This window comes from Bombus flavifrons, chromosome 14 (genome assembly GCF_040668555.2).
Source record: "Bombus flavifrons isolate JBK064 chromosome 14, iyBomFlav1_principal, whole genome shotgun sequence".
In the NCBI taxonomy this organism is placed as follows: Eukaryota; Metazoa; Arthropoda; class Insecta; order Hymenoptera; family Apidae; genus Bombus; species Bombus flavifrons.
In genome coordinates, this window is record NC_138455.1 from 12,210,679 (window position 1) to 12,235,427 (window position 24,749).

General features: G+C 49.0%; 1 protein-coding gene across 15 annotated transcripts in view; it reads left to right on the forward strand.

Annotated features, from left to right (window-relative positions):
* dati (zinc finger protein datilografo) overlaps positions 1-24,749 on the forward strand; it is a 63,237-nt gene that overhangs the window by 29,779 nt on the left and 8,709 nt on the right. For 6 of the 15 annotated variants that reach the window (XM_069126990.1, XM_069126980.1, XM_069126987.1 and 3 more), the window contains 3 exons: positions 581-911; positions 17,137-17,330; positions 21,388-21,417. In XM_069126990.1, the coding sequence (XP_068983091.1) occupies positions 581-911; positions 17,137-17,330; positions 21,388-21,417 (555 nt within the window). The remainder of the gene's footprint in view (positions 1-580; positions 912-17,136; positions 17,331-21,387; positions 21,418-24,749) is intronic. The other 9 variants (XM_069126984.1, XM_069126988.1, XM_069126991.1 and 6 more) reach the window with 4 other exon arrangements.

Sequence of the window (24,749 nt, forward strand, 5' to 3'; positions counted from 1 at the left end):
GTCGCAGCAGTTCCTGCCTCTCTTCCATCTATAATTGCATAAGAAAATCACGAAGTGGATCGCTCGAACCGTCTACGTACAACGAAACAGGGGAGGCTACACGTTTACCCGCGTTTTCTTCCTTTCTCTACGCGAAATACTATTCGTACAGAGAAAAACATGATACACGGTTATTACGTACGATGGACCTTCTCGTCTATTCGTTCTCTTTGCCTTGTCGAAAACGGCAACCTTCCAGCCGCGTGCGTGATTTCGTTGGATGCCTCGACGATCGTAGTAGCTACTCCGTTCTGACAATTGGCGCAAAATCTAGATATCCGTGTTCGAATATTTACGAGGCATCGAATAGAAATCGAATCGCTAAATCGACAGTTTCGCGTACATAAACTAAACAACCGAGACGATCGGTTGCCTTCTGGCAGCCGTGAAAAAAATGAAACGGAGGATAAACGCGTGAGCCGAACCTCTCAGAGTCCAGGAGGCGATGGCGGTCGGCGGGAGTACAGCGGTCACAACTTCCGTCGACTGGCCATCCTCCGTCTTTCGACCAAAAGTGCAGCGTACCAACTAACTGTGGCAGTTCTTCTCGCAGATCTTCATGCACAAGAGCGCGATGCAGATGCACGCGAGGGAGCTCGGCGCGGCGGGTGCACTGACGGGGAGAGCTGGCGGCGGCGTGGCGGGCGGACTGGCAGGCCTGGGTCCGATCGGCGTCGGGCCGGGCGGCATGATCGCCGGCAACGAGGTAAAGCCACACCAGTGCCAGCAATGCCTCAAGTCATTCTCCAGCAACCACCAGCTCGTGCAGCACATCAGGGTCCATACTGGCGAGAAACCGTACAAATGCAGCTATTGCGACCGCAGGTTCAAGCAGCTCAGTCATGTACAGCAACATACCCGCCTGCATACGGGTGAGTATCTGTTCTACCCTCCAACGATGCCTCGCCGAAATCCTACTGGATCGACTACGATTCCGATTTCCAGGCACGGCACAGCATTTTCACAATCTTTTATTCGCAAATTAGTCACGATCGATCGCTCTTTGACTTTCGTCCTTTCTTCCTCTCCCCGTTTCTTTCTCTTCTTTCTTTCTTTCTTTCTTTCTTTCTTTCTTTCTTTCCTTCTTCCTTCCTTCCTTCCTTCCTTCCCTCGCTCCTTTTCTCTCTTCTCTTTTCTCTTCCCTTTTTCTTTTTTTTTCTCCCCTTTTCTCTATGATCGTATATATACACACGTATCCAGCACGTTCGTCGAAAGCGAATCCAATCCGAAATCGCTCTTCTTTCGCTCGTTCCAATAGTTCTCTCGCGACTTGCTCTCCCAGTAAGAACGAAATATGTAATTCGTCCGTCTTCGATGATCGCGGTAAAATCAACGACTCGCCGAGCTTAATGCATGCATTCAGTATCCCCGGGACTGATAGTAAATTCTATGAATACCGCATTGCATCGCGGCCAGTCGATAATCAATAAATTAATATACTATTATAATCTGTTGGAGCGATCGTGCGTTCCGATTGTGGCTAATTTTAATGCATGCTGCGAGATTGCTCAATGCGCCTCGCGCTGCACCAGAACCGTGGTTTCCAAGACACCGTTGACTGAACACGTTGTCGTTCGGTATGCATACAAGTTGCGTATTGCAGATAAGTTCAATTTACGCGGGGCCGAACGATCGAATTTATCGAGCGGCTGCTCGACTAAGAATAGCAGTGACGGAAAGACGTAGAACGGACGAGGGACCGGTAATAATGAGAAAATTCGACGGCAAAGCCAGCCAATGGGTCGCGCCCGGGTAGAAAGAATTTCATTAAGGGATGAGCGTAGTCAATCGGAAGGTATTAGCCTCGAGAAGCGAACCGGTCAGCACCGCGTATGACCGAACCCTTGGAAAAGTCTCGTTCATCTCGTCCAAGATCTGCTCTTTCGAATGAAAGGAAAGAGCAAAAAAAGAAAAAAAAAAAAAAAGAAGAAAAAAGACGAAACCTCGTCGGTATGCCAGCTATTTAATCGAAACGTCCAAGAGCTCTCGCTGCGCTGCTCGCGAGAGGATAACAGATCGAGTCTTAACAAAACATTCCTTCGAAATCATTACCGGGAAGAGGTAATTTCCTCGAAAGCTGGTCGAACGAACCTTGACGAAAAAATCTCCTTCGTTGGTTCCTTGCTTCTCGAGTTCTCAGTTTGTTTAACCGTGTTTAACGAGGGAAGAAAAAAAATGGGGGGAGGGGGGGGGCGGGAAAGCTGACATTGATTTCAGCGCGCTAGTTTCACCCCCTCGTCCTTTTCGACCACTACCAACGAGCAACTAACTACTGCTCGGCAACCCCTTACATTAATAATCACCCTTTTCGCGTACCGAGGCACCCACCACTCTACGGCTGCTACGGCTGCTACGGCTGGTACTCGAGCTAACGTCGGTGTACGCGCATCTATCGCATGCACCGCTCTAGGTTTCCGTGTCTTTATCGATGAAACGTTTTAAAATAAGCGTTTAAGGGCGCCACCCCTTCTCCGCTTCGAGACATCGAGAGCGAAAAATCGGCGACCAATCGCCGTAACGTCACGAACGAGAACCGCTCGTTTATCCGGTCTATCGACGAGGATCCTAGATCGAGCGGCGAGGCATCCGACGAACGTTTTCAACCCCTTCCCCCTCCCCCCGCACTCTGACCGAGAAAATTCCTCATTTTCGATCGATCTCTTTCGCCGCGCCACGCCGCACCGCGCCGCGCCTCTCCGGCATACCAATTTCTCGCGATCGAAAAATCGGCGTGCTCGCGGCTCTGAAATTCCTTCCGAATTCCCCCTTCGAAACCTATCGTTGTTTTCCCAAACGATACACCGCTTCCGCACAGCATTTGCATACCATATTGATTTCTCGTTTCGCTGCGAGATCTCGCCGCCTCACCGCGATTGGCCGGTCAAAGTCAAAAAACGGCGGGAATTTAGTGCCGCACCGTCGCGTTCACGCGCCACCCCCGACAACCGCCCCTCGCCCTCCCAGCGCGCGCATTACAACAATTTCCCTCGACAGCCGAATATATATTCGCGCGCCTATAAAATTTGCAACGTATATGCATATAATTCATTAACCGAAATTCGACAGAGTTCGCGCGGGCAGCGGGCAGCGGGCAGCGGGCAACGGGCAACGGGCAACGGGCAACGGGCAACGGGCAACGGGCAATGGGCAATGAGCAATGAGCAATAGGCAAAACGGGAAACAGCGGGATAAGGGGGGGAAGGGAAGAAGGTAGGCGAGAGTAGGGGGTGGGAAACGGTGGCGAGAGCGGCAGAAACGAAGGATGGCGAATATAATATCGGTGAGTGTCCACGATATCGATAGCTGGTCAATAGCTGCAGCCTAGACAAATACCTGCCGAGGGTGTAGAGTCCATCCTCCCCTCTCTCGGCGGGCTTACGAGGGTGACTGGGCGCGTAGCCAATAGAGGGTCTGTTTGCCCCACTCGGGACGCCGCGCGCGAAAAAGCGCGGGAATTTTTCGATCGCCCGATCGCTCAATAATGGAACCGAAGTTACGCGCCGCCACCGTCGCACGCGTACACCACCGCCAACCAACGCAAACACACACACGCTCCACCGCGTTATATTCTCGTACGCGAAGCGCTCGCTCGCTCGCTCGCCCGCCCGCACGCAGGCACGCACGCACGCACGCACGCACGTACGCACGCACGCACGTACACGCTAGGATGTAGTAGCCCAATAAATAGCCGTACGCATTTGCGAGCGTGTTGGCGGATAGACGACAGAGTTCGTACGCAACGAGCCAGAGGCTACCAAAGATTATCCCTTCGACAACGAGGAAAACTCAATTTTCATGGGGGCGAAATCTAATGATCGGTCACCCTACGCGCGTGGAATTAATCGGTTTTCCTGAACGCTACGAGCGGTCGCGTTAGCTTTTAGAACATCGACGATACCGGCCAGTTGGTCGCGTCAGGATTTCTCATTCTACGTTCTTCCTTCTTCCATCTCTCCTTCGCGTTCTTCTCCTTGTTTCCTGTTTCCTTTCCCTTTTTCCTTCTGTCTTTTCTCTTGCTTCGACGAGACGTAACCATCGATGTTCGGCTTGTCGTGGGTTGATTCGAGAAACGAGCGCGATTCGCATTAAAATTCGATAGGGCAGCGACGGTGTTCCCGTTAAGAGGAGAACGTTACGAGTTGGTTAACACCGATACAAATGGCAAAGAACTACGGGATTGGGGTTAGGTTACCCCTTTCGACGATGTTTAAAAAAAGGAGCACGTCCCCGCGGCGAAATTGACCGGACAATTTTAAAGCCCACTTAAGACTGCGAAAAATTGCCGCGTCGTCGGTGCATGAATAAAAATTAAGTCCGCTTTAGACATGCTTTCGTTTGGGAACGAGCTCGCGTATCCGTATTTACGAGGCGACGACGAGAAAGAGGCGAGAGAAAGACGCGTAAAAATCGATCGACCGATCGCTCGCCGTAAATTCAGAGCCACGTAGACGCACAGTTATTAGGCTTTTCGTTTTTCTATCATCGTAGCCAGTTCCGTTCGGCGATGTCGGTGGTGGTGACCTTTTGACAGGACCGAGAAATTTCTCCGCATCGCGAACCACCGTTCCCCCTCCTCCCTGTCTCCTGCTTCTTTGACCGGACTACTCGTTCACCTTTTTCCTTTCCTCCTCTACTTTTAATTCGCTAATTTCACCCAGTTAAGAATTTATGCGACGGAACGTCTCGCCAGACGTCTCGAGAAAAATCAAAGCGGCACGGTGCGGTGGAAAGAACGCGGCGCCAGCCCTTTATCACAAATGACGCGGAATGAAAGATTAAACAAAAGCAACAACGTTTTACGCGTCTGCGAAGAACTGGATGGTACGGGTGAAACGTAAAACGTGGAACGCCAACGTCTCGTTCAATACGGCACAATTATTTCTCCTTGGCGGCTTGCGCTAAACGCTTGTCTTTGCTTCGACAAACGTTCCCCGCCAATCACGTTCCATTTTGTCGCGGAAAGGCGGATTTCGGTGGTTCGATACCTTGCTTAAAATTCACTCGGGCAATACCAGTTAATCAACTGTCGACCGTGCCCGTATCGTAAATATTTTAACGAGCGATATTAATCCTAATATTGGTAAATATGTGCGCCGCCATCCTAAATTGCCGGTATATCAAAATTGCGCGGTCCGAACTCGACGGTGGAAAGGAAATTCGAAAGGAAATGTCGCGAGCAAAGAAAAGAGCGCGATGCTCTCGACCGAGCTCGTCACCGTGCACCGATTCCACGTCAAACGTCATGTACCGTTTCCATGGTGTGACAATGCGTTACGCAATACGTTGCGAGGGAAATGTAGGTCCGAAATGTAGGGCCCTCGTCATCCATCGCCAAGCTCGCAACACGCGCTCCGCCTCTCGCTAGATCACGACCAATTAGCCAAATTCACCGGTGAAAAACGAGTACAAGAAGTTCTCCTCGGGAACGAGCAACTCGTGTTCACATACGGTAAAACGATCTCGCGTATACGATGGCAGGAATCGAGGATAGAGAGAAGAAGTAACGGTCAGAAAGTTCTGTTTCCCGATAGCGGAGAGAAAGGCAATTAAACCGTTAAAAGGTAAAAGGTAAAAGGTAAAAGGTAAAGATAATTAAAAGTTGAAGATACCGTATGGCCTGCCAGAAAATTAACGTAGTCATGCCGCATATGCATGGGCCGCCGAGCCATACATAGGCCAATGAGTCTATTCTAATTTTCTAGGAACCCTTCCGCGGCGATGCATTTTTTCCATGAGGGTTAATTTGAATAGGGACGGTCTGCCTTTGCACGGGGGGATGGTTCGTATACGGTACGCCTACGCTTTTCTTTCCTCTTCGACCTACTCTCGCTTCGCTCTCGCCTACTCTCACCGACCGTTCTTCTTTTCTTTTCTCTTCTTTTCTTTTCTTTTCTTTCGCCTGCCTTCTCCCTTTAGCCACCGAAATCCTAGTCAACGCGGCCTAATCGTCGACACTTTTTGCACCAGCGGCCGTGTTCCGTTTCTCTCGATTCGCCGTTTTGCATTCGGTCGTTACCGAAAGCGTGGCATAGCTGCTGCCGCCGCGACTATATAGCTGCTGAGCATGCATTCGGCAACGCGCGAAAATGCCACGTCATTTTTTTAAGGTCACCTTTCAACGATCGCGCGCGCCATTGTCATTGTGTACCGTTTGTGATCCGAGATAAGTAATCTCGCTTTACGCGATGTTTGCTCGAAAGCACGTTGATAGATTCGTACAAGGAACGACTGTCTATTTCGACCGACTTTTTCAAACACGTTCATCTAGCCGTAACTCGAAGGATTCCTCGAAACTAGCTCCACGGCGGTCCTCGTAGGCTGCAGCGAAGAAAACCAACCATCAAAAAATGAAATTATCGCAGATAAGAGTCAACGCAGTGATCGAACTTTATTAAACGCGAGATTAATGCGTGGTGTAAATTTCATAATCGTAGAGGAGCGGAATCTTACTCGACGAGGAAAGAAACGTGGAAAGGAACGTGGAAAGGAACGGGGAAAGGAACGGGGAAAGGAACGGGGAAAGGAACGGGAAAAGGAACGGGGAAAGGAACGGGAAAAGGAACGGGGAAAGGAACGGGGAAAGAAAGGAGGAAAGAGACGCGAAAAAGGTCGATTCAATTATCTGAAAATAGTCGGATAAAATATTCGCGTATGCAAGTTTTCAGCGAATATTCTTTCCGCAATATTCATAGAGCTATTAGTTTTTCGAAAGCGTGCAAATCCGCGGTACGTTCTCAGATTGTTGCCATGAGAGTGATTTTTTCTACGAGTTATCTTATCGCCTGTTACTGATATAGAATAGAATCCGAGATGCACTCGCAAGTAATAACTGTTCTTCCAGCTGTAAAAAGCAAAATCGACGCCAACTTTTCGCTTCTGGCTGAAAACATCGCCGACACCGGAATCCCTGGCCGAAAAACGAACGATTCTTAATTAAGCCCTTGGTCGGCTTCAAACGAACGCCGATTATTATTTCAACGCGAGCTAGCGCGTCCTTTCGGATCCTTTCGGAGGGTGAACTGCGAATCGTTTTAAAATTCTTAAAGAGACGCGACTCTTTAGGCCTTTAAGATGGACGAGACTTCACCCTTTCGCATTACTGACTTACTTTCCCGACCCTTTGGGAACCACCACGACCGATATATACGTACGTCGCTGCTAGCTGTGTTCGCCGCACTCGAGATACAAATACAAGAGAGAACGGATCGGCGAGGAAAATTCGCGCGAGATCCGTGAACAAATTTTTAGCAGGAAAAAGTATTCCACCGGTAAAGACAAGATACACGCGCGATACGTGTGAGCGTAGCACCAGAAGGCTGTAATCTCGCTTCATACCAGTTCTCTATCTAACGTATACTCGCATGTGGTAAACGGTCTACAAAATCTAGATTGACTTTCTAAGCTGGCACGAAAGCGACTTTTTGCACAAAATCGGCTACGATCTTCAACGAGGACTGCACGATCACGCTTCAACCGTAGAACCGGTCTCTCTAGGTTAAGGATACTCGGTGCTGCTCCTTTGCCACGACTACGTACAGAGATTTCGCGCAAACAAATTCTCTCCTGCAAAGGTACGCGTACGTATCGATCCTTAAACCAAGATGGCAGGATAACCCGTTTTTTTCGCATAAAACATTTGCGATACGCGACCATCCAAGACAGATAACATAGGCCGCGGCTCTGATAAGTAAAGCCTCGATCGAATCCAAGCTTCTGTGTGGCTGCATTCTTGCGCGATATCGCTTACGCGCAAGAATAAAATAGTAGAAAAGGTTCTGAAACCTGTTTCTAAAAACACGACCACCGCCGTCAGATTCTCCGTAAACCGCTGCTAATTGCGGTTGCAATAAAAATTCTTACAAGGCTGTCGATCCTAGCCCAATACTTTCTATCCTCTCGTCGTACGATACACGCTTCATTTTTTCTTGCTCCTCGCATTTCTCCGCCAGACGGCCCACAACGGACAGAAGATTTACACGGACCATTTATATCGGAGAGTCGCGTCGGGCCGGCGGGTCAAGAATATTGAGCACGGCCGGCCGTAAAATAAGATATAGATTTCCATCTAGTAAACTTTCTACACGGCATGTGTGGGAGGCAACGCAGGACGCCATACGGCATACGAGAACAGTCTTACGTTAGAAACTTTGGGCGCAGCCTTGTGTGCACTGGTCGAGTTATAGGTACGCTTCGCACACCTTCGCACACCTTCGCGCACCTTCGCGCACCTTCGCGCACCTTCGCGCACACCTTCGTATATACCTTCGTATACGTCGCGTCGTGCTCAACAGGCTTAAAGACGTGTGGGCACTTAAAACCGGCACGATTTCAACTTTGCTCCTGATGTGGGACGATCTTACCTTCTCTAAACTCAAGAGTCGACGAAAGAGGAATAAAAGCGGCGTCGTGAACGCAAAACGCGATCGTAAATGATTCCAAGTTTGCTGCCGATACGGGATCCCGACCATCTATCTTTCCTAAACTTGAAATTCCACAAAGAACGAACAGACGGATAAAGAAACAACGAGAGAGAGAGAGAGAGAGAGAGAGAGAGAGAGAGAGAGAGTCGCGAAGAACAACGCGATCGCAAACGAATAACAAAGACACAACATGGTTTCATAAGGGTGCGCGATACGATTAAAACGCCAAGAATAAGAATACGCGAGGGGAAACGCGCACCGCTTCCTCCACCCTTTGCCACCCTTTGCAACCCTTTGTGCTTGAAACTGGACCGTGTGCTAAGGAAAACCAGGATCGGGCTTTCTTTCAACAAGCCAGAAGGTCGACAAGCCAGAAACGAGCCCGTCGTTGAAAATCTTCGGGCTGTCAATAGCAGATCGTGCGTCTCATTCCTTTTCCACCCTAATAGGCTGGCCATTATACTACACCTACTGACCTCCTTCGAATCGTCGACGAGTTTCGCGTGTTTTTAACAGGATCTTGTTACGTTACGACCGATTAAATCTCCGTCTTCTTCTCCCATCGTACTTTCCTTCTTCTTCGAGGTATCATAATTTTCTAGAACACGGAACGACAGCAACGAACACGGCTATAACTGTAACTCGAAGGAAGACGAAAGGTGGTAGGTACTTTCGAGACCTCTCTCGAGCAAATGGCTCGCGATGAAAAATCGTAAAGACACGAGAGCCATCGGGACTTAGCTCCGCCGGCCACTCGACAGGCCGAACGTTCGTTCTGAGACATTAATTTTTACCCCTTTTTACCCCCATCTGCCTAATGACCCGAAAAGTCTGCTGCCGCTGCTGCTACCGCTGCTGCTTCTACTACAACGACGTCGTCGAGAACGATAGAAGAAGGGAGGAAAAAAAGGTCTCGACGAGATGCCCGTTAAGTGGCGAGAATCGTCGCCGGGAAAAGGTTCGAGATCCTGTCCTGCATCCAGGAGCGCAACGATCGTTACCACTCGGACGGATGTGCCAGAACAAGGGGCTGGCGTGCCGCGTACACTCCTTCTTTCCGGTGTCTTACATAATTCCTCGTCCGTTTTTCTCCGCTGCCGCAACCCTTCTTCCTACGGCGACCCCCTTGGCTCGTTTTCACCCCCTTCAAACGGTGAAGCAGCAGCCACACCGTCTCAACACAATGGGACTCATCAGGCATCGAGAATAAATTATGCTCGGCCATGTCCGCCAGAAAAATGACCAAGCCGTGAAATTAGAGCTTCCACTTGCTGCGGAAAAAAAGAGCTGCGCTCACCGCCCAATCTTCTTACAATCCTCGCTAATTAATATCTGGAAAGACGAGACAGGCCGACGATATGGAGAAGGATCTTGGCAAATTCGAACTAGTCGAATGATAGTCGAAGCTTGTCAGATCGGGAAAATGTTGGTACAACATTGGCGTGAACATTTGTCGGGTGGCGAACACGAGGCGAGGCAGTGTCAGTGCACAACAAATCGGTGAAAATGAGTTCGACGGCCTCGGTCAGGAAGAAGTAAACCACAGGAAGAAAGGGTTTCCAGCTTTTGGGGTCAGCGACCCTGACACGTTCCCTCTGGGCGGTCTAAAAAGAAAAAAAAATAAATAAAGAAAAAGAGAGAAAAGAAAGGGCCAAGGTATCGGTTGAAAGGAAAAAACGATAAAGAGTTTCGGACAGGGCAGGTGAAACGATGCGAGAGGGTGAGCGCGAGCGAGACGGAAGAAGCTACCATATGCCCGAATAACGTTCCACCCGCGTACGATGCGACCAACCGGTACAACGAGTTTCTTTGCCGTCGTCGTCAACGGGGGAAACTACCCGAATATCTTTCCACGTGAATCAAACACCGCGTTAACGATGGAATTTCCTATAAACGTCAGATACGTACGTCCGATGCGACTGTCACAGTTCAAGATCGCTCGCAAGTATGCTTCTTCGATATATTGCGATTCAAGCATCTCACACCGATGGAAAATCTCTGTGTGCGCACGCTGTCTATCGCGGCCACAGCTCCATAGCTACGAGCGATTCGCGTGTATTTTCCTCCTTCCGATGCGAGTCATTTCTTCAAAACTGAAACAGACGATAGACTAGCGCGCGCGTATCGTCGTGTATGGTAGTCCGACGAGACTGTACGCGTTTATCGCGTATTTGGCAAAAATCAACGGTCTGCTTTTGCATGAAATTATCAAAGAAAATGAATTCTAAAGCCACGAAACGACGATAGGATTACTTAACCGTTTATGGCCGACAACAGCGTACGTTTGACAAACGTTCGACAATCGTAGGAAACTCCAATTTAAGACGTCCGATGCTCGCATGGGATGTGTTTCGAAAGATACGGGGTCCAAAGACGATGGCGAAGAACGATTGGAGCAACGCGAGCCACAAGAATATCGATTATGGACAGCCGCTGATGCTCGAACGTCTGCCACTCGACGATTCTCAAACACTCCCGGCACGTTTGTCCGTCATCGTTCGTGGAGATATCTGGGAAACTAGATTGCCAGACCTTGCTATTCCAACTGCCTGTGCCGATAGAAACGATACGTAGCAGCAACGTACCCTGAAGAAAACGGTCAGAGAGAGACCGGACCGAATACGATCCGGTTTTCGAGTTACTCTCGCCTTGCAAATACCACGTTTGCCCCGTTCCATTCGTAAATCGTACTTGAACGTATTTAATCGTATTTAATCGTATTTAATCGTATTTAATGGTATTTCATGGTATTTCGTGGTATCTGGCAAAGCTTCGTACATCGAACTATTCTTAAAACAGAGGGCAGATCGTTGCGAAGGACGGATATTTCGTTGCTGAAACGAATCATTGAAAAACGCAAACTGCCGAGGAAGCACGGGGTTACGCGTTGCCATGGTCGCCAGTAGGTTTTGAAGAGAATGTACCGGGGTGATTTGGCCTAGACTACTGATGATGACTGTACCCCGCGTATGCGAGGGATATAGGCACACATACTCGTGAAATTTCGCACGTACGTACGTACGGTACATTCGCCAGGGGGTAGAAATCATTAAAGGGGCGTGGCGTGCCCGTGGTTGCCCGGATGACGGTCACGTGAACCAAGATGGCCGCCAAGCGGGAGGGCTCCCCTCTTTGCAACAGTCATTTGTTATCGGCCATTTTATTTTAATGATTTCCATGCATGCGTGAAACGCTCGGCTGCATCGCTCGGGAAAGGGATGTTCGCTCTCTCGCTCTCCCCCTCCCCCCCTTCTCACTCACTCGCTAACGCACACACACAACACACACACACACACTCTCTCTCTCTCCCGATCTTGCTCTAGCTATCCCGCTCGCACTCTATGCGCCTGGTAACGCGCTCTCCTAGCGCGATACACGCTACACACACACACACACACACACTGCCGCAACCAACGCGCCGCTAACGTTGCTTTCATGGTAATTTCAAAGCCTATAAATTTCGGTCGCATCCGCGTTAATGCTCTTCCTTCTTTCGATAAATTTCATACGATTTGCTGCTCGTGATTTCCGTGATCACCAAGTAATTCCGAGCCGCGCTTCGCGTCCACCCGATAATCGAGCCTCGCGCCAGCGAATCCCCACGCTTCTCCACCGATCCACCGGAAAAGTAAGAAGAAATCCCTAAAACCGACGCCGAACGATTAACGCGGTTCATATCAGAGTCGCCGAACGAACAGGAATCATCGAGCGGTAGGAGACGAGTTAATTCAAAGGCCGCGAGGAAAATAATAACGAGCGCCTCGTGCCCGAAGAAACAGCGTTATAATCATGGTGATAAAACGGGTATAAAAGCGAACCAACTGGTTGCTACGAGAGACCGATTCGGCTCGTTACATTACCGTAATTTGTTTAATAGCCTACGGTACTGTAATCGTTGATTCGATTGTTAAATCCGTAATGACTCGGCATTATCGTTGCAATAATTAATACACGACGGCTAGCATCGCGGCCTCAAGGGTTGATCAATGTCTTTTTATATCGTTCTAAGTGATTACCGCTCTTCCAACGACCCGCGAGATATCGTCGTTCCGAATGCTATCGATAATTCCGGCGTGCGGATGGGAATTAATAGCATCTATCGAGGATCAACGTCGTGCTTTGCTTTTAATCCACATTCAAAGTTAAATTACTCTTAAACTGGCTGCTTTGCCGGAACAAATCCTGGATAAGCGCACTTTAATTAGCACGAAAATGGACGTAACATCGCCCTTCCACAAATACTTTCCGATTGAACCAAGGTTAACGTAATCAACGTCGCATCGGTTCCGCCGTCAATTTTCCACGTCCAACTAACCCTCTATAGCCTCGCAGTCCAACCCAAGCAGCGCGCGATCCGCCGTGTTGCCCGTTCGTTCGCCAGTCAAACGCCGGGTATAACTTTTAACAGATCCCGGCAATTCGAAATCCTCGAAAGTGCACATGGCCGATGACTCCGTCGTCGAACGCAAAAGCACGGGAAGAGCGGCCAAAAACGTTTCGCCTCCCTTCGATTTTCCACCCTGGTCGCGGTCGTTCGACGAAACGGAAGAGCCAAAGCGAGAGAAAAAGAAAGAAAGAAAGAAAGAAAGAAAGAAAGAAAGAAAGAAAAAGAAGAAAGGAGAGAGTAATAGCGAGAGAAATGGTCATCGAAGCGGAGGGGGCGCGCGCACGGCAAATATCATCGCGATATACAAACATTCCATTCGTTGGCTCGCAGCGTTCTCATCCCCGATTTTTCCCCCGGCAACTATGTATTCGCTCTCCCCCGTGTCGCGAAATTCAAGGTATCGCTCGTACGAATAGCTCGACGAGCATCATGCAGCGAGATGGGGCGAGTACCAGAGGAGGGCAGAGAGACGAGGTCATCGCAGCGCGAGCAGAACGCACGTGCGTGTGAGTGCGTGCAATTTAATGATTTCCAGCCGGAATTTCGATGATGGCAAACTGGAATGGAGGGGAAAACGGCGAGAGAAAGAGAGAACGACGGGGAGACAAAGAGGGAACGAGGGAACGAGCGAGCGAGAGAGAACGTGTGTGCAACGACGGGTTGGTCAGGGCCGGCTTGTTGCACACGCGCAAGATCTCACGAGCGAAACAAAGAAGAGTGCGAAGGGAGGAGGACAGAGAAATACATAGGGAGGAAGAGGGAAGGAGGGAAGGAGGGAGGGAGGGAGGGAGGGAGAGAGAGATAGGACGTAAATTTTCTAGCGGTGCGTTCATTTGTTCGTTCAACGAAATGCGAATGCATTATACATGGATTGCAGGGGACATTAATTTTCTGCCGTGGACGTGTAGTGGGCCGTGGAGGGCCGCTGGGTGGTCGGTGCTACGAAGCCGGAGGGGGCTCGCCGTTTCCACGGACGAGGCAAGAGGGTTGCAAAGGGAGGGGGTGTATACGAGCATCGAAGAGAACTGGAGGGAGAAAGGAAGAGAAAGAGGAGGACACAGTCAGATAGAAAAGCCCGAGAGAGAGAGAGAGAGAGAGAGAGAGAGAGAGAGAGAGAGAGAGAGAGGAGAACGTATCCAAGCTGTGTGTCGTACTCACACGTTCAACCACGTGCCAGCTTTTTCCCAGCTTTCTACCTACTTTTGCAAGCTCGGCGGTGATTTTGACGAGTGGACGACGAGGCGTATCGCGCGATAAAAAAAAAAGTGCACACGCGCCGTACGATACACGCAGGTACGCGTGACCGAATTCGTGGAAAAACGTGCGAGGAATTTTCCCGCGGATCGGCGATGGGCGGCGAGATGCACGCGCCTGCGAAACCGCACCACTGACAAATAATCAAATATATCGCCACTCTCATTTGATATTCCGAGCTAGTGTTGGTGATGAATGTAATGACGTTATACACCGTCGGGGAATTACGGTCGTCAAGTAAAATTTAATGTCGATGCATGTTTAGTGTCGCCACGAGAGATACGCGGAAAGGCATTAAACCGGCAGCAGTAAAAAGAGCATCGGGACGAATGCGTCCGCCAAAACGCATCCATCTCCGTCGCGTTATTTTCCCTCTGAAAGAAAAAGCCTGCGGATTATTATCGTTTGCCCGATTAACCAAATCGAATGCAATTAACCGACGTTACATTTTATTCGGTGGTAAAAGAATCGCAATGTGTTAATTAAACACGGGCACCCACCCTCCCTTATTCATTTATCGCTATGGCGTCGATTGGCGTCCGTGCTTGTCATCGACGGACACACCGCGTACGTTTAAAAATCGTTCTGGCTATAGAAACGTAGGACGCAGCGTCGCTGGTAGAAGAAACCGCGAAATCTCGAATAGAAGAACAGATAGGCGCTTTTCGTACGGCAGAAAATGAACGAACTCGAATTGAACTCGAAACGGTGTATCATCGAGACAGCAGGTAGTTATATACGTACATCTATAAGTTAAAAGATTGCGTGTCGTTCGAAAAAAAGCATATTTGATAAATTCATACGCGATGCGTAAAACAGGCGTGTTTCAGTAAATGCAAACACGATAAAATTTTACGCGCGCGTACACGGCTTCTAAATAAACGCCACTCGTAAAACGGCCGCCTGGCCAAGCTTATAAAAATGATAAAGTAAAGCTCGTAAAAGTAATAGTTTACGTATTGGCTATAACTTTTGCCACGCGTTACGCGGCGTTTTCCAATCTTACATCGTGCCTGTCTCGTCTTTTCAATTTCTTTCCCATCCTATCTCTCCTTCTCTCTCTCTCTCTCTCTCTCTCTCTCCCTCTCTCTCTCCCCCTCTCTCTCTCTCTCTATTTCTCCTTCAATTTCCCTTTCCATTCGCCGATAAAAGCAGAACCTTACATTGACGTATTCATCGTGCAACGGCGCGTAATAAATAAATTTTACGCTGCTTCCCCTATCGTTTTGTCGCATTAATTTGCCATGTACGGCATAAGGAAAATATTACGACTACCGTAGAAACTTTGCGCGACGGATGACAAGTTCATCGAGAGATCGTGTTTTGTTTCTCGCGCTATCTTCACCGTTCGACGATACGATAAAGCGACAAAGAATTCGGAATGGATAACTGAGAAAACAATCGTCTGTCTGTCCGTAACCGTTTCTGCTATTAGCTACAAACAAATATGCCTCTAAAATGCAGTTCCAACGGTATCTTTCAAAGGGCATAGGTTTTTTTCGTTCCTTCGTACGATCTCTACGATAAAACATCCAGAGTATAATTCTCGTCCCAATACTTGGTAGGTGAAACAAATTTTTTAACAGTGCTCGTAAAGTAGATTCGAATTTGCATAAATATTCACAGTCCCGTGATGATATTCCGGATATCAAATTTATATTCCCGTTATTCGAAGAGAATCGAATCTTTCTCTTATTAAAGGACCTACGCCGCGACCCTCTCTTTAAGAATTGCTCCCTCTCTCTCTCTGCACAATTCCGATATCGCCGCTATATATCTGTAAATATCAAGTACGTGCATCATGGCGTATTCGTTCTGAAGAATTTGATCTATTTCAAGTTGCAAGGGTAATGCCAGCGAGATAGCAGCCAGAGATATTAAAAAAGAAACGTGGACGATGTTATCGAGTTATTTTTATTAAAACTTCGATCGAACTGAATAAAAGATGAATCTGGTCTAACGAGGAAGTAACAAGTGTAGCGAGAGTGGGAGGGGAAACAAGAAGGAGGAAAAAGGACGAGTGCCTGGGGTAAAAAGGATCGGGGAAGAATGTCGATATTAATAAAAGTTAAATTGAGCCAATCGCTTGTGGGAATTAGAATAGAGCAACGGGCGAGCATCGGGCTAGCAACGAACCAGAGAGCGTAATAAAAATTGCACCGTTCCTTCGACGCCGATCGATCGAATAGCTCGAGAGAGCTTCGACTGATGTTTTCCCGCTAACATCGCCGGTTTAATATTAATCGGCTTTTAAAATAATTAGGAAAGAATCTGCATAAATGCTTGACGCGTAGTTAGGTCGGATAGCGAGAATTACTCCTACAAATTGCCGTGATCCCTCCGCTCGTTAATACGAATCTGCTGCGTACAACGTCGATTAAAAATTCTCGAAACCAATGGTTCGATCGGCGAACCGGGATTCGGGGCGAATCACCACTCTGTCGCGCGATTATACACGCAAACAGAGTGGAGGAGAAAGAGAAGAAAAAAAAAAAAAAAGCCGACAAACAGATACGCGTTCATTGTTTTAAATCAGGGTGCTGGTTACGGGCTGTTAAAACAGCGACTCTAATGGTCGTTTTAAAACGAGTGGCATTTTTTACGCTCATCCCTAAATCTGGCCGCTGATACCTGTTGCACGTCCCCGGAAAAAAGTAATTCGACCAGCGACCTACGTTGTCTCGTACCGTGTTCTCGTATCTCATACGCGTTTCACGATTAATCACCCATTCGAGGATCATTACGCTTTCACGGATAGCGACGCGATTATCGATTGCCGATCGATTCGCTTCTATCGATGCGATCGTGTCCAATTTTCTTTTCTACGTTCTTTTCCTTTTCTCTTTTCTTCATTCTTCGACCCATCGACGAAATCGAAGCCTCGCGTCGCTCTACGGTACGCCATCGTAGTCGCGACTCCGCCACCGACGCACGGCCGATTATCGTTATCGTTATCGTTATCGTTATCGTTATCGTTATCGATAGATGTTGTCCGTGCGCCGATTCACGGTACGAAATAAACTTTTCTTGTTGCAGGTGAACGTCCGTACAAGTGCCATCTACCGGATTGCGGGCGGGCATTCATTCAATTATCGAATTTGCAGCAACACCTTCGAAATCACGACGCTCAGGTGGAACGGGCGAAGAACCGGCCGTTCCATTGCAACATCTGCGGCAAAGGCTTCGCCACAGAATCCAGCCTTCGTACCCACACGTCGAAGGTCAGTCATGTATGTACCAAATCCGACGTCCAACAACAACAGGCATTTTGGCTACTTAACGCGGTGCTCGCACACGATAATAATCGAACCATGGTCGGAAAGATCCGGAGAACCGAGTCTAGAAAGTCAATCAGACGGTTGTACACGTGCGATATGTAACTCGTACATTACCTATATGCATTATCATAACGTAACTCGCCAAACTCCGCTGGACGCTCTTCTGTCGGCCGACAAACGCTATTACGCATAGTTTTTTCCTTAACCGTGTTACGGAACACGTTTCTCTGTATGCACACATGGTGGCGGGTCACGCTTCTGTCCGAACCATTTCTCTCAGCGGATTTAGTCTTATCTACCATAGGCTCCATCCTGCTCTTTTCTTCGTCACGATCATATATACGTACGCAATGTTGTTAAACGTCACAGACCAAACGATCTGCTCCGCGAAAACCAGCATATCGTTTAATCGGTTTTCCATGTTCGCGGGGCCAGGCACTCGATATACGGTAAAACGCGTGTTAATCGCGCTTTAAAACGCGGTAACGTAGCAGTTTCGAGCCACCGCGACGAGATCGATGTTTCGTTTTATCTCCGTAGGATCGTGAGACAAGGGACACCGCTCTCGCGTTAAACCGTGCAAAGAGTTTCGCTGCCGGTTCGCAAGTGCCACGTAACTCTACGACGCGACAACAGTCCCCGCGCGTGCTGCTGCTGCTGCTGCTGTCGCAACGATAGACAAAGATCCTAACAGTAGCTTAGATCATTCCGCTGGGTTTCTTCGTAACGCTTGGGACTGCTTTGGTTGTGGGTTTTCTGTTCCATCTTTTTTTTCTTTTTTTTTTTTTTTTTTTTTTTTTCTTCACCGACGAGCCGCTTCGAATTTTGAACGGCAGTTCGCAGGGCGATACAGGCCAACCTTCGTTCGACACACGCCTTCATTCTGTCGCCCATTATCGATCGCTAACCGTCCCTGCAATATCGTCACTGCGATCTTCGTCCAACGACGGCCATAGCACGCCACGACTCGACGAGAAAGAAAAAAACCATCCAAGAAGAAGCAAGCATCGAGACGCGAGACGTTCGTTTCGTACGAACTCAACGAGCCAGCGTGACTCGAGAAACCGTCGTTTAAGGGGCAACGGGACGCGACCAGCGATCGGTGCTCGTTGACGCGTCAGTCCCGTTTGGAGAAGAAAACCGCGAATGCCGGGGGAAACAACGTGCATTACAGATCGGACGTAGACAGGGAAAGAGAGAGAGAGAGAGAGAGAAAAAAAAATCGAATCATCTGGAAGGAAGATCGCGTCCCCGACGCTTAATCGAATTCACCCCTGGCAGTGAATCGCGGCACGTAGCGATTACCAGAGGAATCTTGTACCGTGGGGTGGTTTTTTGCCCGGTTCGCTCGGCCAACTGAATTTCTCAACCCTTTCGCCGCGCCAGGCACATGTCTTGACGAAAAAACGTGGGAAGGCATCTGTCGAGCCGTCCGTGACTCGGTCTTTTCTCTTGTTTCTCTTTGCTTGTCTTCTCGCGCTTCTCGCGCTTCTTTCGCCACAGTGAAGAACCAATCGGGTTCTTTTTACCCTGTCCAATTAGACCAAGCCTGTTGCGTAACCAGTCGTAAACTGACAATCTCCTTGTAAGCTCGTAAGGTCTAAAACAAGAAGCGGTAAACTCCAACGGATTATACGCTCCATTGATACTCTACGCTCGACGTGCAAACGACGTTCTAGCGAGTACCGGCAGAATCGTCGAGTCTGTCCTTACGCGCGTCACCCTCCATAGCGTCGAATCTGATTGATTTGGCCCACGCTAGTCCATCGGCACGCGCGACAGCAACGCGACAACTTCCTCTTTGAAGGAATGAAGGAAGGAAGGAAGGAAGGAAGGAAGGAAGGAAGGAAGGAAGGAATCAAGACGCGTTTTTCTATCCAGAACCTTTTTAACGCCTGTTTCGTAAAACGGCGAGGAATCAGGTGCTTCCAAAGAGCCACGCGATCGTAATCCGAGTTACACGCCGCTTCCTGGGCAATAAATATCCTTCTTTTAACACGCTCCGCTCGTCAAGATCCTTTTAATTGAAAGCTAATCCTCGGCTAAAGCGTTCGGCTTCTTTCCCCCCGTTCCGTGACCCGATAAATCTCCACGAGAACCGTCCCAGGGATTCGACTTTCCACCTACGAGGGCGATGGTACACGCGCAACTCGTGTTCGTCGCCGACAGTCACCGACAAACGCGTTTAATAAAATAACGAGAGATACAGCGGTTCGCGAGTCGGTGCGAGGGGATGAAAACGGCTCGAGTTAAAAGTAGCCCGCGTTCAGCGCGCGTCTTTGTAGCGCGCGAGTCCCGGTTCAAAAGAAACCGAGATGAGGAAGAAGACGACCGACTAGTGGAAGAAGTAGGAGGACGAGGAGAAGCAGCAGAAAAAGAAGAAAAAGAAAAAGAAAAAGAAGAAGAAGAAGGAGGAGGAGGAGGTGGAGGAGGTGGTGGGGGGAGAAGGAAGAAGCACGAACACGAAACACGAGCAGGAACACGGAGAGGAAATCTTGCGAGAGAGTGCGGAGAAGTAATTAAAAGCCGCCAGCGCGACAGAAACAGAGTTCGTCCGCCTGGTGAAAATAAAACGAAACGAAACGAAACGAAACAAATGGAGAGAGAGCTCGAGCCCATCTTGCGCGGCTAATCGAATTTTCGCCAGGGCAGATTTCTTGAAATTGTTTTCGCTATTCCAGGCTATCTAGTCCCATCCCTTCGTCAACTACCCTGATAGCTAATGGATCGTTGTCTAAAACGGCAAGAAGAAAAAAGGAGAAAGAAGAAGCGAAAGTGGAAGAGAGCGAGAGAAAGGGGAAACGAAAGAGTTACACTCTGGGTCGAGGCCTGGCGTGTCGACGAAACATTATCCCGGCCGAGAAAGACAATACACTCCGAGTACGATATTATAATAGGCCGGAGCGTAAATGTATTATACGGAACGATCGGTAGCCAGCCGTAGAAACTTAGATTTCCTCCCTCTGCGCCTCCTCCGTGCGTCTTATGAACTGTGTTATCCCTTTCTTTGTTTCGAGCCAGCCGAGCAACGAGCCGACGTTTCTTCCAATTCACGCGAGCTTTACGCGTTCGCAGACTTGCCGTTAGACGACGACCATTCGACGCAGGGACACAGACCGGTCCGATCGTGCCAATCAATTGCGAACGGATCATCCGCCCTCGTCTCGTTTTGCCTTTTCGGTCGACCGCCTCTTTTCTTTTTCAACGCGACGACGGAAAAAGTATATAGACGCGACAAAATGTCAAAGCACTGCGAACTCGCCCGTGTCTGTGGTTTCTTCGCTGCTTCTCCGTCACGTCTTACCCACTTTTGCGTGGCACAGAGCCTTCGTATTTATCCGTAGTTTAGCGGTACACAAGGGGTTGAATGTCGTGCAACACGATACAACCCTTTCTGCTGGCGTACTTTCTCGTACCTTCGACCTTCTTCCGACTCACCTCCGGGCTCTTCCCATCGAGCCCCTCTACCCTACCCCCTCTTCTTAATTGCCCAAGCGCGCAGCTCGGTAAAAACTCGTTAGCCATTAGATTTATTTTTCCTCTCGCCACGGGGATTCGTTATTCCGTGTTTCAAAAACCGTGCCGCGCCGCGTCCGTTACGCTGCTTCTTTAACTTTGCTTTCCCTATCTTTTACATACATTTTTTTTTTTCTCGCTGTTTCTTTTCTTATATTTTTCCTTTTTTCTTTTTTCTTTTTTCTTCTTCTTCTTCTTCTTCTTCTTCTTCTTTTTCTTCTCTTTCTCTTCTTTCGATCAAGAAACTGACCGCGACTCGACGATCGAAATTTCACCGTCGAAACAGCCGTCGGAACAGCCGGCAGAACATTGCAATGCGCGCGTAAAAGCACCGTCGAATTGCGAACGAAACGCTTGTTTATATTCTTTGTGTCAAGCAAGGGACGTTGGAATGTGGGCATTCTGAAAAATGCAACTGAATCTAAACGATATTTAATTGTCTCGAATTAATGTAAATTGATCTTCATTTCATGCTGGTCTCTCTTTGTCGCAGTGTTCCAAGTACCCATGGCAACGATTAAAGGTAAAATGATCGGGTCAAAATACGGGAGAGCCCATGGGAATTCCTTTCGGGTGTAATTCCGATATGCTTGCAAAATTTCACGTTTCATTTGTCCATCGACAGTAACGAGGAAACCGCGGCTCGCTCTCTTTCGATCGATTTTCACCCCTAAACTCGATGAAACTCCGAGGAAATTCGATATACGTTCTCCACGTGTCTAGTATCTGGCGTTCGTTAATCGATCACGTCCTCTGCATCCTCCGTGATAATTGGCTACATTAGGAGCCTCGATACGCACGATCTAACGATTCCGATGTTTCTCCATCTTATCATCGATATCAACAGAAACGTTCACGCTCGCGTTGTTCGTGGCGCCCTGTGTGCTCAATACCTCGCCAAGTACGGTCTAAGAGTCGTCCTTCGATCCAAGCCTGCCAATCGCCTGGGAAACAGGATGCACGCAATCTCTACTTCTTACACACATGTTCCTATACACGCGTTTTCTGATCAAACGATTCGCCCATCGCTGCGGGTAACACCCCGATCGACTCCCCCGCCTGTTGTCAGCCACGCGCCTCCAAACGTTAACTTCCCTGGCCGGTGCGACATCGTTGCCTGGCGAGTCTCCAGAAGGACCTCGTCGTTCTTTGCTTCTTTTACGGCGTTAAAATAGAAAAGTGGGACGCGTGCCTTTCGTGGCGGAGCGTCTCGTAAACCGGGCCATTCGGTCCGAAACTTCTTTTTCCGAGCAGTTTCGACGTATTTGTTTTTCGCGGTACCGTTTTCTCGCGGCATCGTTTTCTCGCGCCACCGAGAGAACACCGAGAGAACACCGAGCCCCAACCATCTACCTCGAATCAACGAGATCTCCACTCGTCTATTCCGACCATTTTTTTTTCCTTCCCCCGGTCTCGGATCCCCCTCGATATTAATTTTTTTTTTTTTTGCACAGTCCCCGCCTCAGCGGGCCCCCTTTTTCTCCTCTCTGTCTCGGTACCGTACACACGACACTCCATCGCCGACCGAAACCTAATGAAATCATTCCCGCTCCGATTCGGCTGGGGTGGGATTTCTGCCCATTGTGCAACACCCCTCACTTTTTTTCGCTCTCCTAGTAACGAAAACGTTAGAGGGTCGCGTCGAAACTGCTATTGGTACAACACGGGGGGAGCGGGGCGAAGCTGCATCCTCGACCCTTCGCCGGTTGTTGCGTTTTTCTCTTTCTTCTCTTTTCTTTTTCTATTTTTTTTTTCCTCTCTCTCGAACCCCGCTCGCCTTTCCTCCTTTTGCTCTTCGGGGGTGATCGGACACTCATAACCCGTGGATTACCAGCGCGTGATACGTCAAAAAACGCGTCGGCCTGCAGCAATATGCGATAGGTGGCACAAAAGAGGAAATAGACCACCGGAAAGAGAGAGAGGGAGAGAGAGAGAGAGAGATAGAGAGAGAGAAAATGAGAGAGGGAGAATGGGAATGAAATCAAACAGCTCTTAAATGAAAGAAATCACGCGTGTCCCATCGCGGATTATTTCGTATCGCGTCATACTCTTTTGATCGTGTACCTTTTCTCGTGCCAACGAAACGTGGCGGTATCGGATCAGGCAATAACGTCAGATACGTTTGCGATAGTCGTTCGAGGACTTTCTTTCGACCGCGTGATTCTCGTATTTTCGAGGGAAGAATCTGAAAAGCGGAAGAAGGGAAAAAGAGAAGCGGAGCAGAAAGAGAAGAGAGGAAGACAAATTATAGAGAGAGGAGGGAATATACGATAACTTCTGACGCTTGCGAAACAAACCGTTTCCAAGTACCAGACCGAAGGAACCGACACTGAAAGAGCAAGACGACGACCGGTCAACGAATATCTTTTACAGACTTGGTTCGTTGGTGTAACCGAGTATCGTACGAAGGTTGTCTGTCGGCGAGGCTCGCGGCCTCGTTGCGGCTGAAAAAGCCAAGGAAAGGAGACGGCTGGGAAAAAAAAGAGAAATGACGCGAAAAGAATTGCGCGCCTCGTGAATGACCTTCGGATTTTATCACTTTAGTCCGAGGAGACAGAGGGACCCGCCGCGCGTCGCTTGTTTCGCTTCGATTTTTGCGAAACTTTTATCGAGATGCGAAATACCGAGACGATATCGGTAGAGACAAGAGAGAAAAACGGGCAACGAACAAAGGACAACGCGATACGATAGAACGCGACGGATCGTCATTCTCGCGCTGATTTTCTTCCAGCCGATCAAAGATGGTCCCTTTTCTGTGAACACAAAATGGCTCCATCGAGCCTAGCGTCACGCATCGCTACGCGTGTGCTCACACCCACTTCCTTTTTACGCCACTCCCTGACCAGAGCTTGGCTTTAAACGCACCAAAGTGTTTGACCAGACGAATAACTCTATCCAAATAGCCAGGCTAGAAGCGGAGACGACAAAGATGCGATTTGAACGGCATCGTCGTTGCGAGAGAAGAAGAAGAAGAAGAAGGAGAAGAAGCAGAAGAAGAAGAGGAAGAAGATGAAGGAGAAGAAAAAAAAGGAGAAGAAAAAAAAAGAAACGAAATGTAACGAGGCTGCCCTGTCTATCTACAGTCGAGATTATTGACAGCAACGCGATATTCAATCTCGCGATAATCGATTCAAACGCATCGAGCCTGTTCGAGGGACCAGGAAACGTGGAATTGGGAATAGGTGTGCTGAGCTCGCGGCCAGCAACCGCGCGTACAGCCGAGCAGAGATGAATCTGGTCACGGCGAATCATAAAGTCCCTTGGGGATTCGCCCACGCTGCACCACTCTCCTGCTGTACCAGAGTGCAAAGAGAAAGGAGAAAAGAGAAGATGGACGCGGAGAAAGAGAGGAAGGACAAAGACAGAGAGCGCAAGGAAAAGGAACGAAGAGAAAGAGAGCGGGTAGCAGAAGGAGAGTCGAGGTATTCGCGGTGCAAAAAGCGAGGATGCAGGCAAAAAAGGAAGAGCGCAACGAAGAAACCGGTTTTTTCCAGTTGGGCCAGGTCGGGGCGTCGAACCTACGGACCGCAGCCTCCCTCCGAGAATAACTTGCATGCAGAGGCAGAGGCAGAGGCAGAGGCAGCGGGAAGTGCAGCGTCGGCGACGTCGACGTACGGCATCTTCTTCGTGGTGTATCGGTTCAACCGGCTCGAGAATGCCCTAGGTCCGGGAAGAAAGAAGGACGCCGGGGCTTTGGCCCGTCAAAAACAACCGGGAGGCGTGCCTTGGAAAGAATATCGCCTATCGTCAAAGAAGAACACGACGATTGCAAGCGAGCGTGGGTGTTTCTCCACGAGTAAAAAGAAGAGGCGGTTTACTGGGCAGGAAGAGGAGGGCAAGGATCCTCTAAACTTT